Raw genomic sequence first — 22,190 nt, forward strand, 5'->3', positions numbered from 1 at the left:
CAAGTGCGTCAACTTCTATATAGTTTGAATACGCATCGTAGACAACAATGTAGTTTTGTCCGTTTTGAGAGAAGAGGTCGGTTCCTACTCTTTCCCATGGTTGTTGAGGAACGTCGCGCATCGTAAGTGGTTCATGCGGAGGCGTATATTGTAGTTGATTGCAGGTAGCGCAAGACTTGCATTTGCGCTCTATGTCAGAATTCATATTCGGCCAATATACCGATTGACGTGCTCGTCGGCGACATTTCTCGATGCCCAGATGCCCGTCATGAATGTATTGAAGCATAGTTGGACGTAACCGTGTTGGTAGGCTCTCGAAGTTGGGGACGCAAGCTAGATGGGGTGTATCTTTTTCCCCCCTTGCTTTGGCTTCCCGCTCGCGTTTTTAACTTCACACACGCTAGCTTGGGTCCTCATCGATGCGGAGTATCACACCTCCTCGGTGGTGAGAGCTGGTTAACCACTACGTTGTGTGGGCTAAGCGGATACGCGCCCTTCCCAAGCCAAGGTGTTGAGGCATCGTGCCGAGGGCTGCATGGTACTGGGGAAGTAAAACTACGGTATCGCTAACGATCCCCTCGGGGCACCGGGCGACACCCCGTTGTATCTAGCCTTCCACCCGGGTGGGGGACTACCGGGTGGTGACCTTTTACTTGCCCCCTTACTCGTGGGATTCCCATGGATAAATCAAATAAAAACAACTCCAAAACTACTAAACCTACGGTGCAGGGGTCTGCTCAGGGCAGAACCCACACTGATACCACTACGCTAGGGCCTGTATCCAGCGATACTCGTGCCGATTTATCGGTGCGTGTGACTGGTCAGGCTTCGAAACGCACCGTGCAACGTCGCCGCAAACGACAGATTGCTCGGGAAAAGGCCAAATCTGGGTCTGGAACGGTCTCCACCCCCGCTGGGGGTGCGGCGACACGTGACACCCATTTGAAGAGGCCTAGAACGGAGGATTCGACTCCCTCGCCCAGTACCTCGCAGGCGGCGGCTAAAAAGGCTAAGTCCTATAGTGCCGTTGCCAGCGCCGAGAAGATGGCCATTGTTAAAAAAGGCTATCCGAAAGCGGCCATCACGGAGGAGGACGTGGGCCCTATTCAGAAGGCGATTCTAGGGGCGCTGGATGGGATACCTTCGGGGAGCCGTCTACCGCGCCTTGCGAATTTTAGCCTGACGGCCGGGGCCCTGGTATACTCCTGTGAGGATACGTTCACTGGTCAATGGTTGAAGGAAAACTTAGCCGACTCGGTGGTGGGGGATGCGGTGCTCTCAGTAATGAGGGCTAGCGAACTCCCTAAGCCGTTTAAGGTAATGTTCCGCACCAGAGACCAGATCACTAAAGAGCCGGCGGTGCTGTTCCGGCGCCTAAAGGCCCTTAACGATGGCTTTGCTACCGAACACTGGAAGTGCATTCGGACATACGTGGACAGGGCAGTGCGATACTGGGTACTGTCTATTGATGGCTCCTCGCTGGACGCCATTAAGAATGCTGGCTTCGTGGGCTACACTGGAGTGGACAAGGGTTCCTTCAAACTCCTTCAGAACACGGAAGCCACTAAAACCACTGTAGCCGAGTCTGCGGCAGGGGGTGGGAATAGTGAGATGGGGGATCTCGCTGTGGAGCTCTCTGGCGTCGCTCTAGGCACAGAGGGGGAGGGGGGGGCTCATTCGGAAGTTTGTTCTTCCATGGATGAGTCCACCCTACTGGAAGAATCGGATGGGACCCTTCGGGGTTCAGCCGATGAGCGTTCTAGTGGTCCTGGTGAGGGGGAGGATCTTGGGACTGGGAGCTTGCCTGTCAGGGGGGGAGGTGCCACTGGCCCTCTCGGGACTGATGAGGTGTAGCTAGGTCCCTTCTGAACCCCTCTCTTAGGGACCATGGGGACGCTACGTGCGATTCAAATCAATCTGCACCATAGTAAGGCGGCCTCTGCGGTACTCTGCAGGAGGTTTGCTATAGAGGGTCTTGATCTGGCCCTCATACAAGAACCGTGGATATGCCATGGCAAAATCCTCGGTCTTGACGCGGCAGGGTCACTATTTTATGACCATACTGCTGCTAGACCTAGGGCGTGTATTCTGGTTCGGAGGGATCTTTGCTGTATCTCTCTACCGCTGTATACGTCCCAGGACACGGCGGCCGTGAAGCTAGTCCTGGCCACTGGGAATGCCAAGTTGACTATCACGGCCGCCTCTGCCTACTTTGCCCACGACGCGGACTCTCTCCCGACAATTGAGGTGATCAATTTGGTCGATCAATGTGAAAGGAGAGGGGACAAACTAATCATTGGCTGCGACGCCAACGCTCATCACATCACGTGGGGCAGTTCTGACTGCAACAGGAGAGGTGATGATTTACTAGAATATTTAGTTGGTTGTAAACTCCATATTCTTAATCAAAACAATGAACCCACTTTTGTTACTTCTAATAGAAGGGAGGTCATTGACCTCACGCTAGCCACGGAAAACCTCGCGTCTTCCGTGTCTAACTGGCATGTGTCTACTGAGCCGTCTCTGTCGGATCATAGGCACATCTGCTTTACTGTCGCGACTACCTCTGTCCCGGCGGGGACGGAGGTACGCAATCCAAAACGGACCAATTGGACCGGCTATAAGGAAGACCTTATCCTACGCTACGGAGATGGTCACACCCCTAAACTCACTTCACCTTACGAACTTGATAGAGCTGCTGGTGACTTAGAGAGCTCTATCATTGAGTCGTTTCACCGGAACTGCCCACTCAAGACCGTTAACCGCTCGAGGCTTGTCCCTTGGTGGAATGCGGATCTCAGCCGGCTTCGGAAATACACGCGCAGGCTCTTCAACAAAGCCAAGCGCACGGGAGACTGGACTGGATACAGGCAGTCCCTTAATACCTACAACAGGGCCATTAGAGCTGCTAAGAAGGACTCTTGGCGGACCTTCTGTGAGCAAGTCTCCAATGTCCCTGCCACGGCTAGGGTCATGAAGATCCTAGCGCACGACAACACACATCGTCTTAACACTATTAAGTTGCAGGAGGGTGTGTACACTAAGTCTGGGGCTGAGACTCTCAAGCATATGCTGGTGGTCCACTTCCCTGACTCCACTCCAATCAATCCAACAAACCCTGACTCTCTATACCCTGTTCTGCACAGGGCGAAGAGAGAGGACTGGCTTGTAGCCAGGCAGGCTGTTACGATTCCCAAGCTTCGTTGGGCTGTCAACTGTTTTGAGCCCTACAAGTCTCCGGGACCCGATGGGGTCTTCCCTCGGCTTTTGCAGGAGGGCTTAGACCACATCGCCTCTCCGCTATGCAAGATCTACAGACTTTGCATTGCTCTCGGTCACATACCTCGTGACTGGAAACGCTCTAGGGTCATCTTTATTCCCAAGCCCGGGAAGGCTTCCTATCTCGAGGCGAAAGCATTTAGACCCATATGCCTGACCTCCTTCTTCCTCAAAATTCTGGAGAAGTTGGTGGACAGGTACATCAGAGACGAGGTACTTTCGGTAACTCCTCTCTCTTCTTCACAATTTGCCTACCAAAAAGGCAAATCCACTGAGACAGCCCTTCACGGCCTTACGAATTGCCTGGATAGGGCATTCGAGTTTCAGGAAATTTCACTGGCTGTCTTCCTCGATATCGAGGGGGCCTTTGACAAGGTCTCTAGCTCGGTTATTACTGAAGCTGTTGAGAGATTTGGCATCAGCGCCACTCTTGGCCGCTGGATCAAGTCCATGCTTACCGACCGCGAGGTGTCGGCGTCCCTCCTTGGGGACTCTCTAGGGGTGACTACCAGCAGGGGCTGCCCTCAGGGTGGAGTGCTCTCCCCCCTGTTGTGGTGCCTGGTGGTGGACGAGCTCCTGGGGAGGCTCGGGGGTGCTGGGGGCTGTTGCTGCTTCGGGTATGCGGACGATGTAGCGATAGTCTTTACGGGGAAGTTCCCGGATACTGTCACCGCGCTTATGAGATCTGTTCTCTCTAGCGTGGAGCAATGGTGTCAGGCGGTTAACCTCACCGTTAATCCTGATAAAACTGTCCTTGTTCCTTTTACGAGGAAGAATACTAAGGATCTGTTCAATGATATCTCTTTCTTTGGCCAGGTCCTGACAAAGTCCTCCGAGGTGAAATACCTGGGGGTGACTTTTGATTGTAGACTCACATGGAAGCCGCATCTTGATCGGTGTATTAAGAAGGCCAAGATGCTCTTCTGGAGGACCAGGAGCTCTGTCGGCCAGACTTGGGGCCTCAACCCCAAGGCTGTACACTGGCTCTATACTGGGATCATCAGACCCATACTATCTTACGGGGCACTTGTCTGGTGGACAAGGGTCCGGCTTAAGACGGTGCAGGCTGCCCTGCGCAAGCTTCAAAGGCTTGCCTGCATTGGTGTTACGGGGGCCATGAGATCGACCCCAACTGCTTCCCTGGAGGTGCTCCTTGACATGCTTCCTCTTCATCTCTTCATTGAGGAGGAGGCTGTCATGGGAGCCTACAGGCTCAACATTAGTGGCTGTTGGGTTCCAAGACTTTGGGATTACAGCCATACGAAGCTCTTTCGGGAGTACGCCGCACTTGAGCCGTCGCTTACGATGTGCTCTGACAAAACCGTTACCAGTTTTGATTTCACTAAGCCATTCAGCATCCACTTCCCCAGTCGGGCAGAGTGGACTAACCTGCTGCCTCTTGGCACTGGGGGTGAAACCATTTGGTTCACCGATGGCTCCAAGACTGATTCCGGCGCTGGCGCCGGCTATTACTGTCAAACCACAAGGGTCGGCTTTTCTGCTTGCCTGGGCACCTTCGCTAGTGTGTTCCAGGCTGAAATTGCCGCGATCTGTTATTGCGCAGATTACTGTATTAACAAAGGGTATACCGGACGGACTGTGAGAATTTATTCTGACAGTCAGGCTGCCCTGAACGCTCTGAACCAGTGTCAGATTACTTCTCAACTGGTGCGTAGCTGCCTCGACCTGCTAGCGCGACTGGCATCCTGCAACAGGGTTCTGCTGTACTGGGTGCCAGGGCATAGCGGATATTATGGCAATGAGCAAGCCGATAGATTTGCGAAAAGGGGTGCGGAGGCCAAGCTCTTGGGGCCGGAGCCGGCCGTCCCCATCCCCTACAGGCACGTCAAACGGTGTCTGCATGACAGGTTGACTGTCATACAAAATCAGCTCTGGCACAGCATGGAGGGCCAGAGACAGACAAAGTTGTTTGTCGATGGTCCCTGCAGGTCTCGTGCTAGGGACCTAATTTCGCTCGGCAGATGGGATATTAGGCTGGCCACCGGTCTTTTGACCGGGCATTGCCGGCTTAATAGGCACCTCCATCTGATGGGTTTTGCCGACGACCCTCTCTGTAGGTCGTGTCAGGAGAAGGAAGAAACATCCGCCCACGTACTTTGCGAGTGCGACTACTTCGCCTCGCTTAGATTAGAATATTTTGATTCACACACCCTTGAACCCTCGAGGGTCTCCTCTCTCACGGTGGAGCGAATTCTTCGCTACGCTGCAGCTACAGGCCTATTCAAGGCCTGATTACGAGGATGCACAATATGCCTTTGGCATCGGTGCTAGGGCACGTACCCTCCTCATCAATAATAATAATAACCGTGTTGGTACGACGATCCGATGTCCCTTGAGGACTAAGCCATCCACTTCCGTGAGGTCAGACTGAACAGAACCATAAGCCGCTGTTACGTCACAACTAGAATTCCAGCCGGTACGCATTAAGACTTTGAGGCGGGTCAAGACTGGGTCTTTCGCTGTCTCGCTTCTGAGTTGGTCTACTAACTCGTTTGTAACCGGCAAGAGCTTGACTATCGAGCTTACGTGTACTTGGGTTGCATCATGCCACTCCCGATCTGCTGGCTGACAAGGTAGGGTAGCTCGGGATAAAGCATCGGCGACGATTAGGTCTTTACCCGGCTTGTACTCCATTTTGTACTGGTATTTGGTCAGTGAGAAGAACAATCTTTGCAAACGAGGAGGGATGTCCGCTAGTGGTCGTTTAGACATCGCTAACAGGGGTTTGTGGTCGGTCTCGAGCACGACGTCCTTTCCATATATGTAATTATGAAATTTCTTGCACCCAAACACTAGCCCCAAGCTCTCCTTTTCTATTTGGGCATATCTGGTTTCTGCGTCTGTCAGAGCCCGAGATGCATAAGCCACAGGCTTCCATTGTTCTCCATGCTGTTGTAGGAGGACTGCCCCTAGACCATGTTGGGATGCGTCTGTTGAGACCTTTGTTTTTCTGGAGAGGTCGTAGTACTGGAGAACGGGGTCACTCATCAGTATCGTCTGAATCCGTTTCCACTCTGTGTCATGTTCTGCGGCCCATTGTGGCTCTTGATCGTGCTTCAGAAATGATCGTAAATGTACGGTATGGGCTGACAAATTTGGAACAAACTTGCCCACATAGTTTACGACACCCAACGCCCGTTGTACTTCGGCCCTGGTTCGAGGAGTAGGCATGCTTGCTATGGCCTCGACTTTATTTGGATCCGGCCGCATTCCTTCTTTGGATATGATTTCACCCATATAGGTTACGGTAGTCGCTCGGAAAATGCATTTATCAGGGTTGAGCGTAGCATTGGCAGCTTCTAATGTGGCTAAAGCATTATGCAGGTTGCGATCATGTTCTTCCAGAGTTTTACCCCAGACCAAAACGTCATCATGTATAGGTCTTGCTCCTTTCACCGGTTCCAACACTTGGCGGAAGGCTTTGAAGAATATTTCCGGGGCAGAGGCTATGCCAAAGGGCATCCGCCTAAAACAATAGCGCCCAAAGGGAGTATTGAAAGTGGTGAGTAACTCACTTTCCTTGTCCAATGGTATCTGGTAGAATCCAGATGCTGCGTCTAACTTCGAAAAGTAGGCTGCACCGGACAGCTCTGCCTCTATCTCCTCCTTCGTTGGAATAGGGTAATGTTCTCGACAAATGTGCTCATTTAAGCGCTGCGGGTCTAGGCAGATTCTTAAACGGTTGTCGGGGGTGGCTCCTTGGCCTTTTTTCTTTCCCTTCTCGATGATCACTAACGGACTGACCCACTCTGTGGGCTCGTCGACCTTTCTGATGATATCCTGACTCTCTAAACTTTCCAACTCTTGCTTGAGTCGTTCCTTCATTGCAAACGGTATTCGTCTTGGGGGAGTAATAACCGGTATGGCATCTGGGGTAAGCTTGATGTTACAAGTTGTTGGTAAACATCCTATGCCCGTGAATAACTTGCCATACTGGGCCAGTAGGTTTCTTTTGAACTCTGCATCAGGAACGTGAGCTTTTGCGTCTACCGTTTCCACCTTCTCTAAACTTCTATTAGGGTTTACTAACCCCAGAGTGGTGCAGGTGCGTAGCCCCAGAATTGGTTTGTTATTATCCGGTCCAATCATAAGCTTTGTTAATACTCGGACGGTACCCACTTGGATAGGTAAACGAATGACGCCGTACGTTGGAATTATCTCTCCCATATAACTTGTAACTGTCTTCGTGTACTCCGTAGTCTGCGGTATTGGATCGAGCTGTTTATAGTAGCTGAGAGGAAGCAGATTGGTTTGTGCACCCGTATCGACTTTAAACGGAACCATTACGTTCCCTACTAGGCCCTGTATTGTCCAATCGCGAATACCTGCAGATTCATCCAAGTGATAAACTCCTGAAACTGATGACGTATTGACGGTAACCGCATTTACTTCTGTCGTACCCAAGATGTACTCATCGCTGTCACTGTCAACGCTGGTGACGATATTGACTGAGTGGTTCTCCCGTTTGGCTTGACGACAAGCTCGTGCATAATGGTTCTTACCCTGGCAGTAAGAACATATTTGACCATATGCCGGACATTTGTTTCGTTCGTGTGTGCCTAGACACCGATAACACGAGTTTTTCGCAGAACGTGGAACTTGCTGGGGCGGCCGGACTAGCATAGGTGCCTTTTGCTGTGCCCCAGTCGGTTTAGTCTTGCTCTTTTGCTTCCGATGCTGGATTGTTTCTATGTACTCCTTATTAGGGTCATATGTTGCAACATTCTCACCCCAAGTACGCATTTGAGTTTCCAAAGTTTCTGACGCTTGGCAAATGGTTATAACTTTAGCAAGGGTCAAGGCAGAGGATTCTTCCGCCAGGATCAGCTTCCGTAGTTTCGTGTCCCGTATGCCAGTAATAACTTGATCCCGAATCATATTTTCTTCATCTGGGAAACCGCAAGATTTGGCCTTTAGTCGTAAATCTGTGACATACTGTTCGATTGTTTCGCCTTCTAGCTGCAATCGCCACCGGAAAACTTGTCGCTCGTGAACCTCGTGTTTCTTCGGGTTACAATGTGCGTCAAACTTCGCAACGACATTGTCAAAGGTTTTCGGTGTTGTTGTGTCAAACTCGAAAGTGTTAAAGACATCTATGGCCTCTTGTCCCGCCACATGTAAAAACAGTGCTAGCTTTTTAGCGTCAGTACGGGGTGAAGCAGAAGAAGCCTCTTCATACAACAGAAACCTTTGTTTAAATAAGCGCCAGTGTTGTGATACATTATTACCGCTAAGGCTTAGCGACAGTGGAGCGGCCAATCCTCCCATCGTCCAAAAAAACGGAAAAACGGCAGGCAACGCGGGTATAAATCTTCTGACACCATGTATCGTTAACTTCTTACGATTCTAGTATGCTTAATTAGTCATACGAAAAAATTAGTCTTGACATTAATAACTAACTAGTTTATTGAGTGAACCGAGACGTGCTAACTACGCATCGCTACTGCTGTTGCATCATCTTGTGCAATCGTGTTGTTTACATTTATAGAGATGTCAGCGCCATCTCTTTAACTTTGGTCCTTTAGGAGTGACCGCGAAATACAACATAATAATGTTACACCTCCAAATGCATGTCACAGACGAAGGAGGGAGTCCGACACTTCCCCTATTTATTTTTGACCAGAGTGATGTTTACAAGAACTAACTTGATAGATCGTTTATGAATCTTTAATGAGAGAGGCTAAAATAAATAAATAAATAAATAAATTGAACTCAATTTTATAATTTAGTCGGATTTTCTAATCATATCTGTGACTTGAGACCTCTACTCCTCAAAAAAACAAAATGGCGCAAATTTTGCTAGGGTTTGGTGAAAAACTTCCAGCATCCGCCACCTCAGCGCTAGTGTCAGGCGTTGCTCTTAGCAAACCTAGCTCCCTATTCAGTTGGCTGTCCATGGGTTAGGTGGTCTGAGCTGAAATAAACCCCAAATCATTATGCTTCAGCCCTGTCCAATACAGGCTGTGCCTTGTATGGGCAATTCCCGAAGTAGCAACCGCTACTGCTGTTTTGGGAAATAGCAGTTTTTAGCTCGAGTTTTGAAAATTACTTAACCCTAACCTTACCTGACTAATACTATTCGGGTTGAAATAACAATACCTAAATTAACCCTAATATTACTGGGATTCAAATAACCAAACCAAGCCTACCCTACCTTAACCTAACCTCATCTAAGACTTTTTGATACAAGTATCCAAGTTTAATCAAACTTAATTAATTAAGTTCAAATAACCAAACCTGCACCATCTTAAACGACTATCGTTTTTTCACTTTTCGGTTGTACTGCTCTTTTGGGAACAGATGAAACAGTATGCCGCGTTTACGAGAACCGCTTTTCAAGGAACTGCTGTAATGGGTAAACTGCGTTTTCGGAAAACCGCTATTTTGGGAATATTATGGTGTCCGCTTATATGAGGGGTTTCACAAATATGGCGTCAAAAATATTTAAGCAAGGATAGTTAAGAATAGTGTGAAATTATTATTCCGTGGAAATATATTATAAAATATGTATGTACTAAATCAAACAAATCACGATTTGACGCTCTTACCTTCAACTAAAATTATGCACATTTTTTGTGTTTTGTAGACCAAATTGTGTAGGCCAAATCATATGTATTATATTTTATTATCGTGTAGGCCTATTAACTTTTTATCTATCCATATATAAAGACGGGAGATCAATTAACGTACGCGCAGTAGGTAACGGACGATGCTACTAGTTAATTCAATAAATTAAAATTAAAACATGTTTGAGATACTTTATTGAATGCACGGCCCAACCTTAACAAAATTATAAATACAAATTCGAAAAGGAGGTGCAGTTATTGAAACGAAACCATAAAGCTTCGTTGGGAAAGGCTAATATCCACTTGTACAATGCTATTGTTTCTGTTATAGCTAGAGAGCATGACCTCAACTTATTGCTAAGCTAGAGACTTACAGCTCGAGCTAGTTCGAGAACGATAAGCGAGAATTGAAGTCCTACACTCGGTGGTTAATTTTGCAGTTCATCTTTCTATCTAATCTGCATTACTAAGCCTTTGACAGCACCTCACCTGGCGTCGCTTTTGCCTAAATGTATGACCTACATCAATCACTTCATGACCAGCTCCAGTTTGTAACCATTGACAAACTTATGGAACTTTATGAACTTGTCCTACAAGTAAAATGACACAAATAGTAAGTCTAAATTATAGGAGAAGAGATGTGGGTCTAGTTACTTAAACCAGAAAGCCACCTTTTAAAATACTTCGTGAAAGGCTAATATTCCACTCGTACTATTCTATTGTTTCTGTTCTAGCGAGCGTGTCCTCGACTTATTCGCCCGTTATTGTTTCGACTCTATAGTTGCCCAAAATTGCAAGGCAAAGTCAGTCGGAGGTACATACACGTGGCCTTAAAGTACAGAGTCAAATAGGTGCCCCGAATTTCGGTGCATGCGCGGAAGATACCGATGTATTAAGGAATGGAAAGAGGGATGAGCGGGATCATTTTATCCCCATCCTGAAAACGCGGAAGAGAAGAGGAAGCTTGTCTTTAGGTAAAGAGAAGAGCGCGATGTTAGATTTCAGAGAAACACAGATCATTGTGCACGCGGCACGCACTCGCATCTAGTGCCCGTACCGTCATTATCTTACGCTACAATGGTCATCCTTCGCTAGAAAAGCGAAATACAAATATATTTTATTTGAAGATGAATTGGAATGAAGATGAGGAGGAATTGGAAAGAATGTGCTTGAAGATACTAAAATGACATGATGATGAAACACGGACAGAAATATATATGAAAATGTTTGTCTAAAACTATCATTTTGGCTTGTGCGTTATTGACAACATCCTGTTCGATTGATTCGATGAAGTTTTGCACTTGAAAGATTAATACACGTCGATTAAACTTACTTTGTAAATGAAGTTCTTCAAATTCATCAAAATCCGCAGTGGCGGTCAACAACAACTAACTTTGTCTCTATCTTTCCTGGCAATTGCAATTTGGGTCAACCTTATTTCACGAACGAAAAGCGCCGCTTCACCCGGTAAGATGATACTTTTTGATCGGAAATTTTAATTATTGAAAATTCGTGTATATTCAAGTTTGATTTTTTGGACATGTCATGTTTTTGAAAAAGCGTATTAAGTCGAAACCACTTTACAAAATACGATGAATGTATAATTGCGAATTTATATGGCTGTAATTTCAAGAAAGGTTCGACAAAGCTGTTAAACTCTGACTTTAAGTTCTTCGGTTTATTTTACGGTCCAAGAAAATTAAAAATACGCCCCGTTTCCTTTTCTTTAACTTTCGGGACGAATGGTCACGTCACAAATTTTTATTATTGATTCTTTTCCCCCCAAGGCTTTGGTATCATTTTCTCACGAACCAGTTATTTAGTAACAATTTTATTTATAAAAAGAAACATATCTCAATCAAACGCAATCTTTACAATATCCCAAACATTTATACTGCGTTCGTACGGAACTTGGATAAGTCAGGGATAAGTCAGAGATTTGGAAAAAGTCAGAAATAAGTCAGGGATTTGGAAAAAGTCAGGGATAAGTCAGGGATTTGGAAAAAGTCAGGGATAAGTCAGGGATTTGGAAAAAGTCAGGGATAAGTCAGGGATTTGGAAAAAGTCAGGGATAAGTCAGGGATTTGGAAAAAGTCAGGGATAAGTCAGGGATTTGGAAAAAGTCAGGGATAAGTCAGGGATTTGGAAAAAGTCAGGGATAAGTCAGGGATTTGGAAAAAGTCAGGGATAAGTCAGGGATTTGGAAAAAGTCAGGGATAGGTCAGGGATTTGGAAATAGTCAGGGATAAGTCAGGGATTTGGAAAAACTCGGGGATAAGTCAGTGATTTAAAGATTTGTTCTAAAAAGTGGGGGATATGTCAGGGATTTCGTTTGGTATATCAAACCGTGCTTCGAGCAATGCTCAATATGGGCTGCAGGTGTAATGATGAAATGGGCTCAGGTAAACACCATAAAATGGTCAGGGATATTGGCAAATTTTCCTCAGGAAGAAGCTGGAAAAGTTAGGGATTTCATTTGAATATTAAACCATGCTTCAAGCAATGCTAAATATGGTCCAGGTGTAATTATGCAATGGGGTGATTGGTCTCTGGTAAACACGTAGTTAAAATGGTCCCAGGGATATTGGCAAAATTTCATCAGGGATAAGCTTGAAAACTCAGTGATTTTCCACATAATAATTTCGTCCGAGCCCTGTCGTGTAAGAGCAACACTGCACTCTCAGTGATATTTTATGAACGCCTACTCTCTTTCGATGGAAATGAAACTTACCAAAAGAAATTGCAAATCAACCTGGGGTACACTTTCTTCTATTTCCTTAAATTGTTTCTACTGTGACGAGATTGAAAAGAGAAATAAACATTTCTCTTCAAGCAAGTAGCCAAGAATTGTAGGCTATTTTCAACAGTAGTTTAGTTAAAGGACTATGAATGGGCCTTTCCAAGCAAAAACCTTCGTAAACAATTCATGGGTTTCATCAGATGTTAACGATTTCAATCCTGAGAAGTATAAAACTCAAAGGTTATTCAAAATCGTCTCTCTTAGCCAGCTTATTTATTAGTTGCGATCTCAGAGTCCCTGCAACGCCTGATTTGTGAGCCAGTCGTTGGGAGACTGTGATAGGTTTAGAACTGGTTAGGGATTTGAGAAAGCGAATATGTGAAATCGAAGACGTGCTGTTTCAGTGAATTGTGAAGACACTATGATCAAATGCGAGTGTATTCCTCTCAAAGAGAAGGTAGTAGACAGAGTTAGAATAAAAAACTCATCCTAAAAAAATCCACGGGTTTTATTGGGTTTTTATCCACCTTAAAAACCCACTTAATAAAACCCATCACTAAGATCATCAATTTTGATGAATTTAAATGCTGGAATAATTTCATTTTAAAGATAGTTTCAGATATTTATTGTTTCAACTTCGAAGATATTATTTAATAATTTCTTGTTATCTTTATGAAACATTTTAAAACTTTTTGTTTATTAAGCAGTGACTTTTAAATGACAATTTCTACAATGCACAAAACTGCAAAACATAACAAGTTGGGAAACCATAATAAACCTCTCCGAGTCGAGACGCAATTAATAGGTTTTTCTTAAATAATTAAATAAAAATATTTGATAATAATTGTTTTTATCGTCATTAATTTACCTTAATTCCAGTTAAATCGTTTTAAGAAACTTTATTCCTAAAATCATTTTCAACATAGCTATTGTTGACGTTTGAATTCAAGCACATGCCTCTTTAACAATTTTAGGAAAATTAGGGATTTGATTCACAATAAATGATAAGAAAACTCGCAATTGCGTGAAATTTTGCACTGCATGCCGTTTGGAGGTTAAACGTTTCTCGTAACTCTAGCCGATCGCCGCGTACGTCTTACCCTTAAAGATGATAATGGTGTAGAAGTCATAAATTGCTTTTCTGCGAACACTTTTGCTCCGATTTGTCAACTGGGAACGCGGTGACAGACACACAGATACGTCGAGTGTAATACCTCTCCGTGACTTCATCGTCACTCGGAGACGTAAAAATCCCAAAAACCCAATAAAACCCGGGTTTTTTTTAACCCTGGTAGTGGATGGCCATACAAGGATAATTATGGGGTTCATCCAGGATCTTAGAAATATTTCGTTAGTTGAACTGAGAATTTTGGAACCGTTTTACGAATGCATTATAAAAATTTCACAAGCAGCAATTGTACTATTGAAAGCATTAGAGCTTTATACTTCGCTGGATGAAAGTCATTAACCTCTGGTTCACCCTTGAATGAGTCAACCTATTTAAACCACAAGGCAAAGTGGCACCGCTTCTTTCTCATTGAAAGGGTCTATAGTGGTGGCTGATGAAAAAGGGGGTTGAGTTTAAATTGCTTTTCCAATGAAGTCAATTTAGTTCATTATTCGTTCGGGATGCGCCGGAAACTTGGGAGAGAGATAGAGAATTCAAGTAAAAAGCTTTGCCTTAAAGGACATTTCCAAAGAAAACCCCAAGAAAAAAAGCTAAAACGCTTTTAAATCGGGAACTCGCCGACCTAGATTGAAGAACCAAAAACTATAGGAAGAGTTTTTCAGGAAAATTGTAGTCTGACAATATCATAAATTACCTCAGCAATTGAATCACAACTTCTTTAAACGGCGATTCACGAACTGCGAGTCTATTTCTGAAATGCACTTACTCACTGACTGATAACTGTAGTCCTATGATGCTGAAGCCACTAGAGAAATTGTAGTTGAATGGATAGTAGCTTTTAATTTCAAAATTCTACCATAACTTTTTTGTTATTTTTCATCGATATTTCAAAGTTTCACTTCAGGGATAGATTTAATTTTAGAAGTTGGTATGGAGAACAGAGTAATTTGGGCGCGTTTTAAAGTCCCGGACCCCCTTCCCCGGGACGGAGGGGGGTGTGCTATGAAAGAAGAGGCGGGTAAAAAGGAATTACGTCATCAAAACGTAGTTTAAGTGAGCCTATTAGGTAATTTAAACTTTTCGTTACGTGTTGGAGGGGCTCTATCATGGGCTATGAGTCGGACTGAAGTAAATACTAATCGTTCTCCATTCCTACTTCTAAAATTAAATCTATCCCTGGTGTAATGTTATGTTAACTGACAATTTCCTTTAATATCTTGAGCCAGATCTAGAAAGACACATTGGAATATCCAATAATAAAATGTACCAGAAATAATTATAAGATTTTCAATGACTTGTATGTTTAACTTTACATGGCCGAACTGTGGACGGACTGTGAGGATCTATTCTGACAGTCAGGCCGCCCTGAATGCGCTGGACCAGTGTCAGATTACCTCTCAACTGGTGCGTAGCTGCCTTGATCTGCTAGCGCAACTGGCGTCCTGCAACAGGGTTCTGTTGTACTGGGTGCCAGGGCATAGCGGTTATTATGGCAATGAGCAAGCCGATAGATTTGCGAAAAGGGGCGTGGAGGCCAAGCTCTTGGGGCCGGAGCCGGCCGTCCCCATCCCCTACGGGCATGTCAAACGGAGCCTGCATGACAGGATGACTGTCATACAAAACCAGCTCTGGCATGACATGGATGGCCAGAGACAGACAAAACAGTTAGTCAATGGTCCCTGCAGGTCTCGTGCTAGAGACCTAATTTCGCTCAGCAGATGGGATATTAGGCTGGCCACCGGTCTTCTGACCGGACACTGTCGGCTAAATAGGCACCTCCATCTGATGGGTCTTGCTGACGACCCCCTCTGCAGGTCGTGCCAGGAGAAGGAAGAAACATCCGCTCACGTACTTTGCGAGTGCGACTTCTTCGCCTCGCTTAGACTAGAACATTTTGATTCACACACTGTGGAGCCCTCGCGGGTCTCCTCTTTTACGGTGGAGCGAATTCTTCGCTACGCTGCGGCTACGGGCCTATTCAAGGCCTGATTATGAGGTTGCACAATATGCCTTTGGCATCGGTGCTAGGGCGTGAGCCCCGCCTTATCAACAATAATAATAATAATATTACATGGCCGAAGCATTTTAAAGCCATCTTGTAAAACTACTATCTCAAACGTCCTTTATGTAATTTGAGAGATGTCAGCGCTGTTGAGAAAAGTTCCTTAGTCTAAAGATGAGATTATAATAGCTGCATTTATAGAGCACATTGTAAAATACGCTTACTTCTAAAACGAGTGTCATCAAGTCGAATTAACCTTCGCAAGAATGCTCCTGTCTGTGTCACGGCTATTAAACCCTGCAATCGATAAACTGACTAGTATAAAAACAAATTTAGAGATATAGTAGCCCTTAAGAATGCCCGTCTTTCCATAGATCCTAGCTTCAAATGATGGAACACATCATTGAGGATGGGTATTTAACTCGCGCAAACAAGTAATTTTGCTTAAGAGAATATATAAAACCCTTGATTAGCCTAGTCAGCTCAAAACTAACTTAATAACAGTGAGTATGAAAATTCCCATTGGGCCTATCTCAAACAAGGAATCCATGCAATTTTAGAAGTAGGAATAGAGAACGGTTAGTATTTACTTCAGTCCGACTCATAGTCCAGTATAGAACCCCTCCCTTCAACACTTAACGAAATTTTAAATTATCTTATTGGCTCACTTAATCAATGTTTTGACGACGTTGCTGACGGGGACGGCGATAAATACGTAGTTCCTTTTTACCTCTGTCGCTATGAGCCACCTCTTCTTTCATAAACCCGTCCCCCCGTCCCGTGAACGGGGGTCCGGGACTTTGACGCGCGCCCAGATTACTCTATTCTGGCATATACAAGTTAAGGACAATGTTAAACCTCTCCGAGTCGAGACGCAATTTAGAGGTTTTTGTTAAATAATTAAATACATATAATTTTAATCGTCATTAATTTAACTTAATTCTAGTTCAGTCGTTAATATCGCTCTTTAATATAAAATATTTCAAACCATAACATACTTCAATTTCAATCTGGTTTATTACTAACGTTTAATCAGTTAAAAAAATTCCTTTCTTCATGCCTTGTTGAGGTTAATATTATTTATTATTTTAATAATGCGAAAATGTCCGTCGTAAAAGCGGAAAGAGACTATTAAGTCATGTTCTAAGCCTTTTTAAAAGTGCCAGACGATAAAGTTTTTTATAAACTACGGTTATAAAAAGACAACAAAAACGCTGTAAGATTATCAAAAATGTAGGAAGAGGAATGCATTCATTTATTTCATGGACTTAACTCACCGTTGAGAAAGACCATATTTTCGCCTTTAGAATATTATGTTTTAGCGGGGATCCATGTAATTTTAGAAGTAGGAATGGGGGAACAGAGTAATCTGGGCGCGCGTCTAACTCCACGTTCCCCTTCTCCGTGTCGAGGGGGGTGGGTCCGAAAGAAGAGGCGGGTCATAGCGACAGAGGTAAAAAGGAATTACGCATTTTTCGCCGTCCCCGTCAGCAACGTCATCAAAACGCAGTTTAAGTGGGCCAATAAGATAATTTAATATTTTCGTTACAAGGGGAAATATAGTGGGCTGTGAGTCGGACTGAAGTAAAGGCTAACCGTTCTCCATTCCTGCTTCTAAAATTACATGGATCCCTGGTTTTAGAAAATGATTAGATTAGTGACGTGAAAGCTGAACACTATTTCTACGATCTAACCAATTGGTATGTGGTCAGATTGTGATAATATTAGCACATGTTTTCTTCCTTGGCAGAGCTACCAGAGATTTTTAATTTGACTGAATTTTCCACATTTCCCCAAGATCATAGACCATTTCGGAAATTACATACAGAAAAACTAACACACAGGTCGAGGCAGCCATTGAGGTACTATTCCTCTCGCTGAGAATAACCGCTAGGAGTGAACTCGCTGGCGTTGCGTCTTGGCGAGTGGGAGAATACCTCAATGGAGGCCTTGACCCTGTATATTGGCTTCTCTGTGTGTAATTTCCAAAATGGTCTATTGAAAATCATTTTCCCAAATCAATTTTCCCACTTTTTATTTTAAAAAGTCAAAACGTAGTTTAAAACGAATAGGACCACGAACTCTTATTATTAGTAGAAAAATCGATAAAAAATAAATAAATTTTTCTTTTAACCCTCCAATTAAGGAAGAATTAAATACTTATTTTGAGAAATCGAAGTGCATCTTATAATAGCATCTTTTAATTTACGCCCTCGTTTTGATTTTCTTTTCTAAGAGTCTCTTAATCCACCTCTTTTATATTAGACAGTAAAAGAAAATCAAATCACCCTCCTTTACTCTTGTAACGTTAAAACGATAATCTTGTTCGGCGGTTATTAGCCAATCGACGGGTTGCTTCCCAATCCCACTCTCTCTCTCAAGCGACGGTTTTCCGCGGTTTAATGATTGGCAGACATAGATTTCATTTGAAATCATTGATAGACTTTTAAAGTGGTGTTTGCTGCAGTCTTGTCTTTATATAAACCATCCCTGTGGACCGAGTCGAATATAAATCTGTACTACTCTGAATCTATCGACCACTTAAGGGCGTTTATAGATTGAGAATGTCTGGTAAGGAAGAACTCTTAGGGATAGATTTAATTTTAGAAGTAGGAATGGAGAACAGAGTAATCTGGGCGCGTGTCAAAGTCCCGGAGCCCCTTTCTCGAGAAGGGGGGTATGAAAGAAGAGGCGGGTCATAGCGACGGAGGTAAAAAGGAATTACGTATATTTCGCCGTCCCCGTCAGCAACGAGTAATCTGGGCGCTCGTCAAAGTCCCGGACCCCCTTCCACGGGACCGTGGGGGGAGGTATGAAAGAAGAGGCGCGTCAAAGCGACGGAGGTAAAAAGGAATTAAATATTTTTCACCGTCCCTGCCAGCAACGTCATCAAAACGTAATTTAAGTGAGCCAATAAGATAATTTAAACTTTTCGTTGCGTGTTGGAGGGAGGGGCTCTATACTGGGTGGTCTATGACTCAGACTGAAGTAAATACTAACCGTTATACTCCATTTCTGCTTCTAAAATTAAATCTATTACTGTCCGAACTAAATAAGTCTATGCGTAAGTTTATAAGATATAAGTTTGACACTACCTATACTTCGTATGGCTAGAGACTTACTAAGAGTTAGTTCGAGAACGGAGCGTGAATTCACACTATTTAGTCTGTACTAATCCTTTTGACAGCGCCTCACCCGGCGTCGATTTCATGACAAGCTCTCAGTAACCAGTGACAATCTTATGAAACATATCTTATGAACTTATGATAACACGTAGTATTATATCCCCCTTCCATTGTGTTCTCCTTTTCTTATGTTAAAACAAATCCCAATCTCCATAAATGTCGTCCGATCACGTGATCACATTTTTCCCGCGGAAAACACCGAAAGATTCAATACCTATAGGTTCACAACCAAAAAAATTACTTCTTTGGGGGTTCACTATTGAATTTCAAAGTTCATGATTGGAGGACACTGCTTTGATGTACGGCGGGTTTGTAACTTCCATCGGGTCCGACCCCAGTGAATGTGAATACTATCCCTTGTGATCCCATCCGTTGTTTTGATACAAGTTTAACATTCCTGTATTTTATTATGAACGGGTCGTGAAACTTCACCGAAAAAAGAATAGAGAATCCGAAATCCCTCTAAAGATTTTGGCAAAACAAAGAGGAAACAAGTTGGGAAAACAAAATAAACCTCTCCGAATCGAGAAAAAGTTAAGAGGTTTTTCTTAAATAAATAATTAAATAAATATAATCAGGAGTTCATAATAACCCCCCTTCAGGGGGAGGTATGAAACTGGCCATAGAGCTAATGGTAAAAATCGCGAACAACAAGATTCTGTCGTTGCGCATAGAAAGGATTAGCCTGTTTATGGACATACAACCTTACAGTATATCGTAGTGGTATCTATGCTCCTTGGTTTTCGTTCCAAAACTTCCGTTGGTTGGGATCTCCGTCGAAAAGAAAAATGGCGATATGGTGGACGTAGAAACACGTTGCAATTCTTATATTAAAGATACTGGGAATAAATTTGTCCAAACCGTATTAATTTAACCACGGAATTCTAACTCACACATATCATAACAAAACATCATTGACGATCGTTTAAATGTTTTGTAGAAAACTAGAAACCCCGACTAAAAGTCAACTTCTTAGCCAAGGCTTAATTTACACCGTTCCGACAGAAGCAGACGTGAGCTATTTTTGCTCCAAAAATCACAAGATAAAAATAGTGCTAAACCGGAAGTGTGTAAGTTAATGCGCGTGGGCGCTAAAAAATGGGGTAACTATTTCTTTGGGAGTTAAGCGGTGTATGAATCCGCTGGTCTTTACGGCGAAACTTTGTTGTTACGGGCTTTTTAACCAGTTTCGTACTTCGGGTTATTATGAACTCCTGATATAATTGATATTAATTATTTTAATCGTCATTAATTTACCTTAATTCCAGCTAAATCGTTTTAAGAAACTTTATTCCTAAAATTATTTTAAACATTGCTATTGTTGACGTTTGAATTCAAGCTTATGCCTCTTTAACAATTTTCGGAAATTTTGGGTATATAAGGCGATTGATTCACAATAATTGATAAGAAAAGCCGCAATTGGTTGAACCTTTGGTGTAAGCTCTGCCATTGGGAGGCTGGACTTTTCTCGTAACCCTAGCCGATCGCCGCGTACTTCTTAATCCTAACGATGAGAAAGATTGCTTTCTGCGAACACGTTTCCTCCGATTTGCCAACTGCGAACGCGGTGACAGACACACACACAGACACGTCCAGTGTAATACCTCTCCGTAACGTCATCGTCACTCGGAGAGGTAAAAAGGCTTCTAGACGTACAAGAGGGAATTTGAGTTTTAAAATTCTAAGAAGCTCTTCGGGTTCAACAAACGTGTATTTTCCGATGGAGTTTCTATTTTCGAAATCACTACTTAGAAAACCTGGCTAAAACAAGGAAGAAAAGGAAAAATTTACTTGAAAGGGAATTTTCCATTTGTCGGCTCTCATTTTTTCCGCTTGAATTGAAAAAATCGTGTGCAGAAACCTGAAGGTGACATTTGTCCTTCGTTGCTTGAAAATAGACATCGGTGTAAATGCATGCAGTTCCTATAAGTTCATAGGATATGTTCACCATAAGTTTGTCACTGGTACCAAACTGGAGTCTGTCATGAAGTGACTGACGTAGGTCATGGATTCTCGTGACTGGTGAGGCGCAATTAAAGGCTTAGCACAGACAGACTAAATAGGAAGATGGAAGTCCTGCAAAACTAACCGAGTGTAGGACTTCAATTCTCGCTTCCGTCGTTCTCGAACTAGCTCGAACTGTAAGTCTCTAGCATTACGAAGTGTCATATTTATGAAACATACCTTATAAACCATCCCTAAAAATTAATGTGGTATTGTTCTACCGTGATTTTGAAAATGTAATTAGTCATAATAAATATGGCTTTCAGACGACATTTGACAAGATTGAATCACCGATCTGATATTAAAATAAAGTTATTTAGAATTTTCATTACATCTTGGCAACTCCTCGTGAGTCCACACCGCTGGTTATTGACGTCTTCAGATCAATTTTCATTGGTCAATGATCTGTAGACAGTAGGCCAAATATCCATGTATAAAATATCTCAAAGTAAGGGTATTGCATTGGGAGATTCTCAAAAGGGAGAGAATTCCTTGTTTAGTCAGTAGAAGAAATTTTTGCATTAGATCAAGGAATGCTGCACTTAAAAAATCGGAATACTTTATTTGAAAATTTATATTGTTATAAATCATCATTGAAACACAAGATTTTTAGTCGGTTTGGTATTTCGCAAACGGCACCGCTTTGCCAAACAGAAACTATTCCGTTTCAGAAAAGAACTTCTACCAGCTTGGAGTTCTTAACTTCTTATTGCAAAAGATGCAGATACAATTATAGATTTAGCGCATTGTTTTGTTGTTTAGCCCAGCTCTTGGCTAACATTGGTTGGAAATTTTTTAATTGCTGATAATGTTTAGTTATACCAGGGATAGATTTAATTTTAGAAGTAGGAATGGAGAACGGTTAGTATTTACTTGAGTCCGACTCATAGCCCAGTAAAGAGCCCCTCCCTCCAATACGTTACGAAAAGTTTAAATTATCTTATTGGCTCACTTAAACTACGTTTTGATGACGTTGCTGACGGGGACGACGAAAAATACGTAATTTCTTTTACCTCTGTCAATATGACCCGCCACTTCTCTCATACCTCTCCGTCCCGTGAAAGGGGGTCCAGGACTTTGACGCGCGCCCACATTACTCTTTTCTCCATTCCTACTTCTAAAATTAAATCCATCCCTGGTTATACGAAGTTTCATGCTTTAAGAGGGGAGGTTCGGAGTTAGTCAAAATTCGGGTAGTCCCCCGTTCATAAAACGGTACTGTGCCGTTCCCCTGTTACCATGATTACCGCTACCCCCTCACGAC

General features: G+C 43.6%; 3 protein-coding genes across 3 annotated transcripts in view; 1 reads left to right on the forward strand and 2 right to left on the reverse strand.

Moving 5' to 3' along the window:
• The window catches only part of LOC149647208 (uncharacterized), a 172,120-nt gene that overhangs the window by 56,658 nt on the left and 93,272 nt on the right, over positions 1–22,190 (reverse strand). The gene's annotated exons all lie outside the window — the stretch shown is intronic.
• LOC149647212 (uncharacterized) lies at positions 802–8,872 on the reverse strand. The gene is made up of 3 exons (XM_089850287.1): positions 7,701–8,872; positions 5,606–7,625; positions 802–913 (listed from the first exon to the last, which is right to left on the reverse strand). Exons 1-3 carry the CDS (start codon positions 8,566–8,568, stop codon positions 802–804), a joined length of 3,000 nt encoding a protein of 999 aa, XP_089706413.1. The 5' UTR covers positions 8,569–8,872.
• LOC149647213 (lachesin-like) overlaps positions 10,677–22,190 on the forward strand; it is a 28,407-nt gene continuing 16,893 nt past the window's right edge. Inside the window, exon 1 of the mRNA XM_089850063.1 lies at positions 10,677–11,333. Within this exon, the coding sequence (XP_089706189.1) occupies positions 11,207–11,333 (127 nt within the window). The 5' untranslated portion in view covers positions 10,677–11,206. The remainder of the gene's footprint in view (positions 11,334–22,190) is intronic.

Source organism: Phalangium opilio, unplaced genomic scaffold, assembly GCF_054372755.1.
Source record: "Phalangium opilio isolate 3A_F unplaced genomic scaffold, DU_Popi_V2 ptg000089l_1, whole genome shotgun sequence".
NCBI classification, from domain to species: Eukaryota; Metazoa; Arthropoda; class Arachnida; order Opiliones; family Phalangiidae; genus Phalangium; species Phalangium opilio.

Excerpts from the sequence above, each read along its gene's own strand:
- LOC149647212 (XM_089850287.1), bottom strand. The coding sequence starts at position 8,568 with ATGGGAGGATTGGCCGCTCCACTGTCGCTAAGCCTTAGCGGTAATAAT. Across the intron at positions 7,626-7,700 it reads CAGCGATGAGTACATCTTGG|GTATTCGCGATTGGACAATA; the intron begins GTACGACAGAAG and ends ATGAATCTGCAG. Across the intron at positions 914-5,605 it reads CGGATCGTCGTACCAACACG|CGGGGGTGGAGACCGTTCCA; the intron begins GTTATTATTATT and ends CCGCACCCCCAG.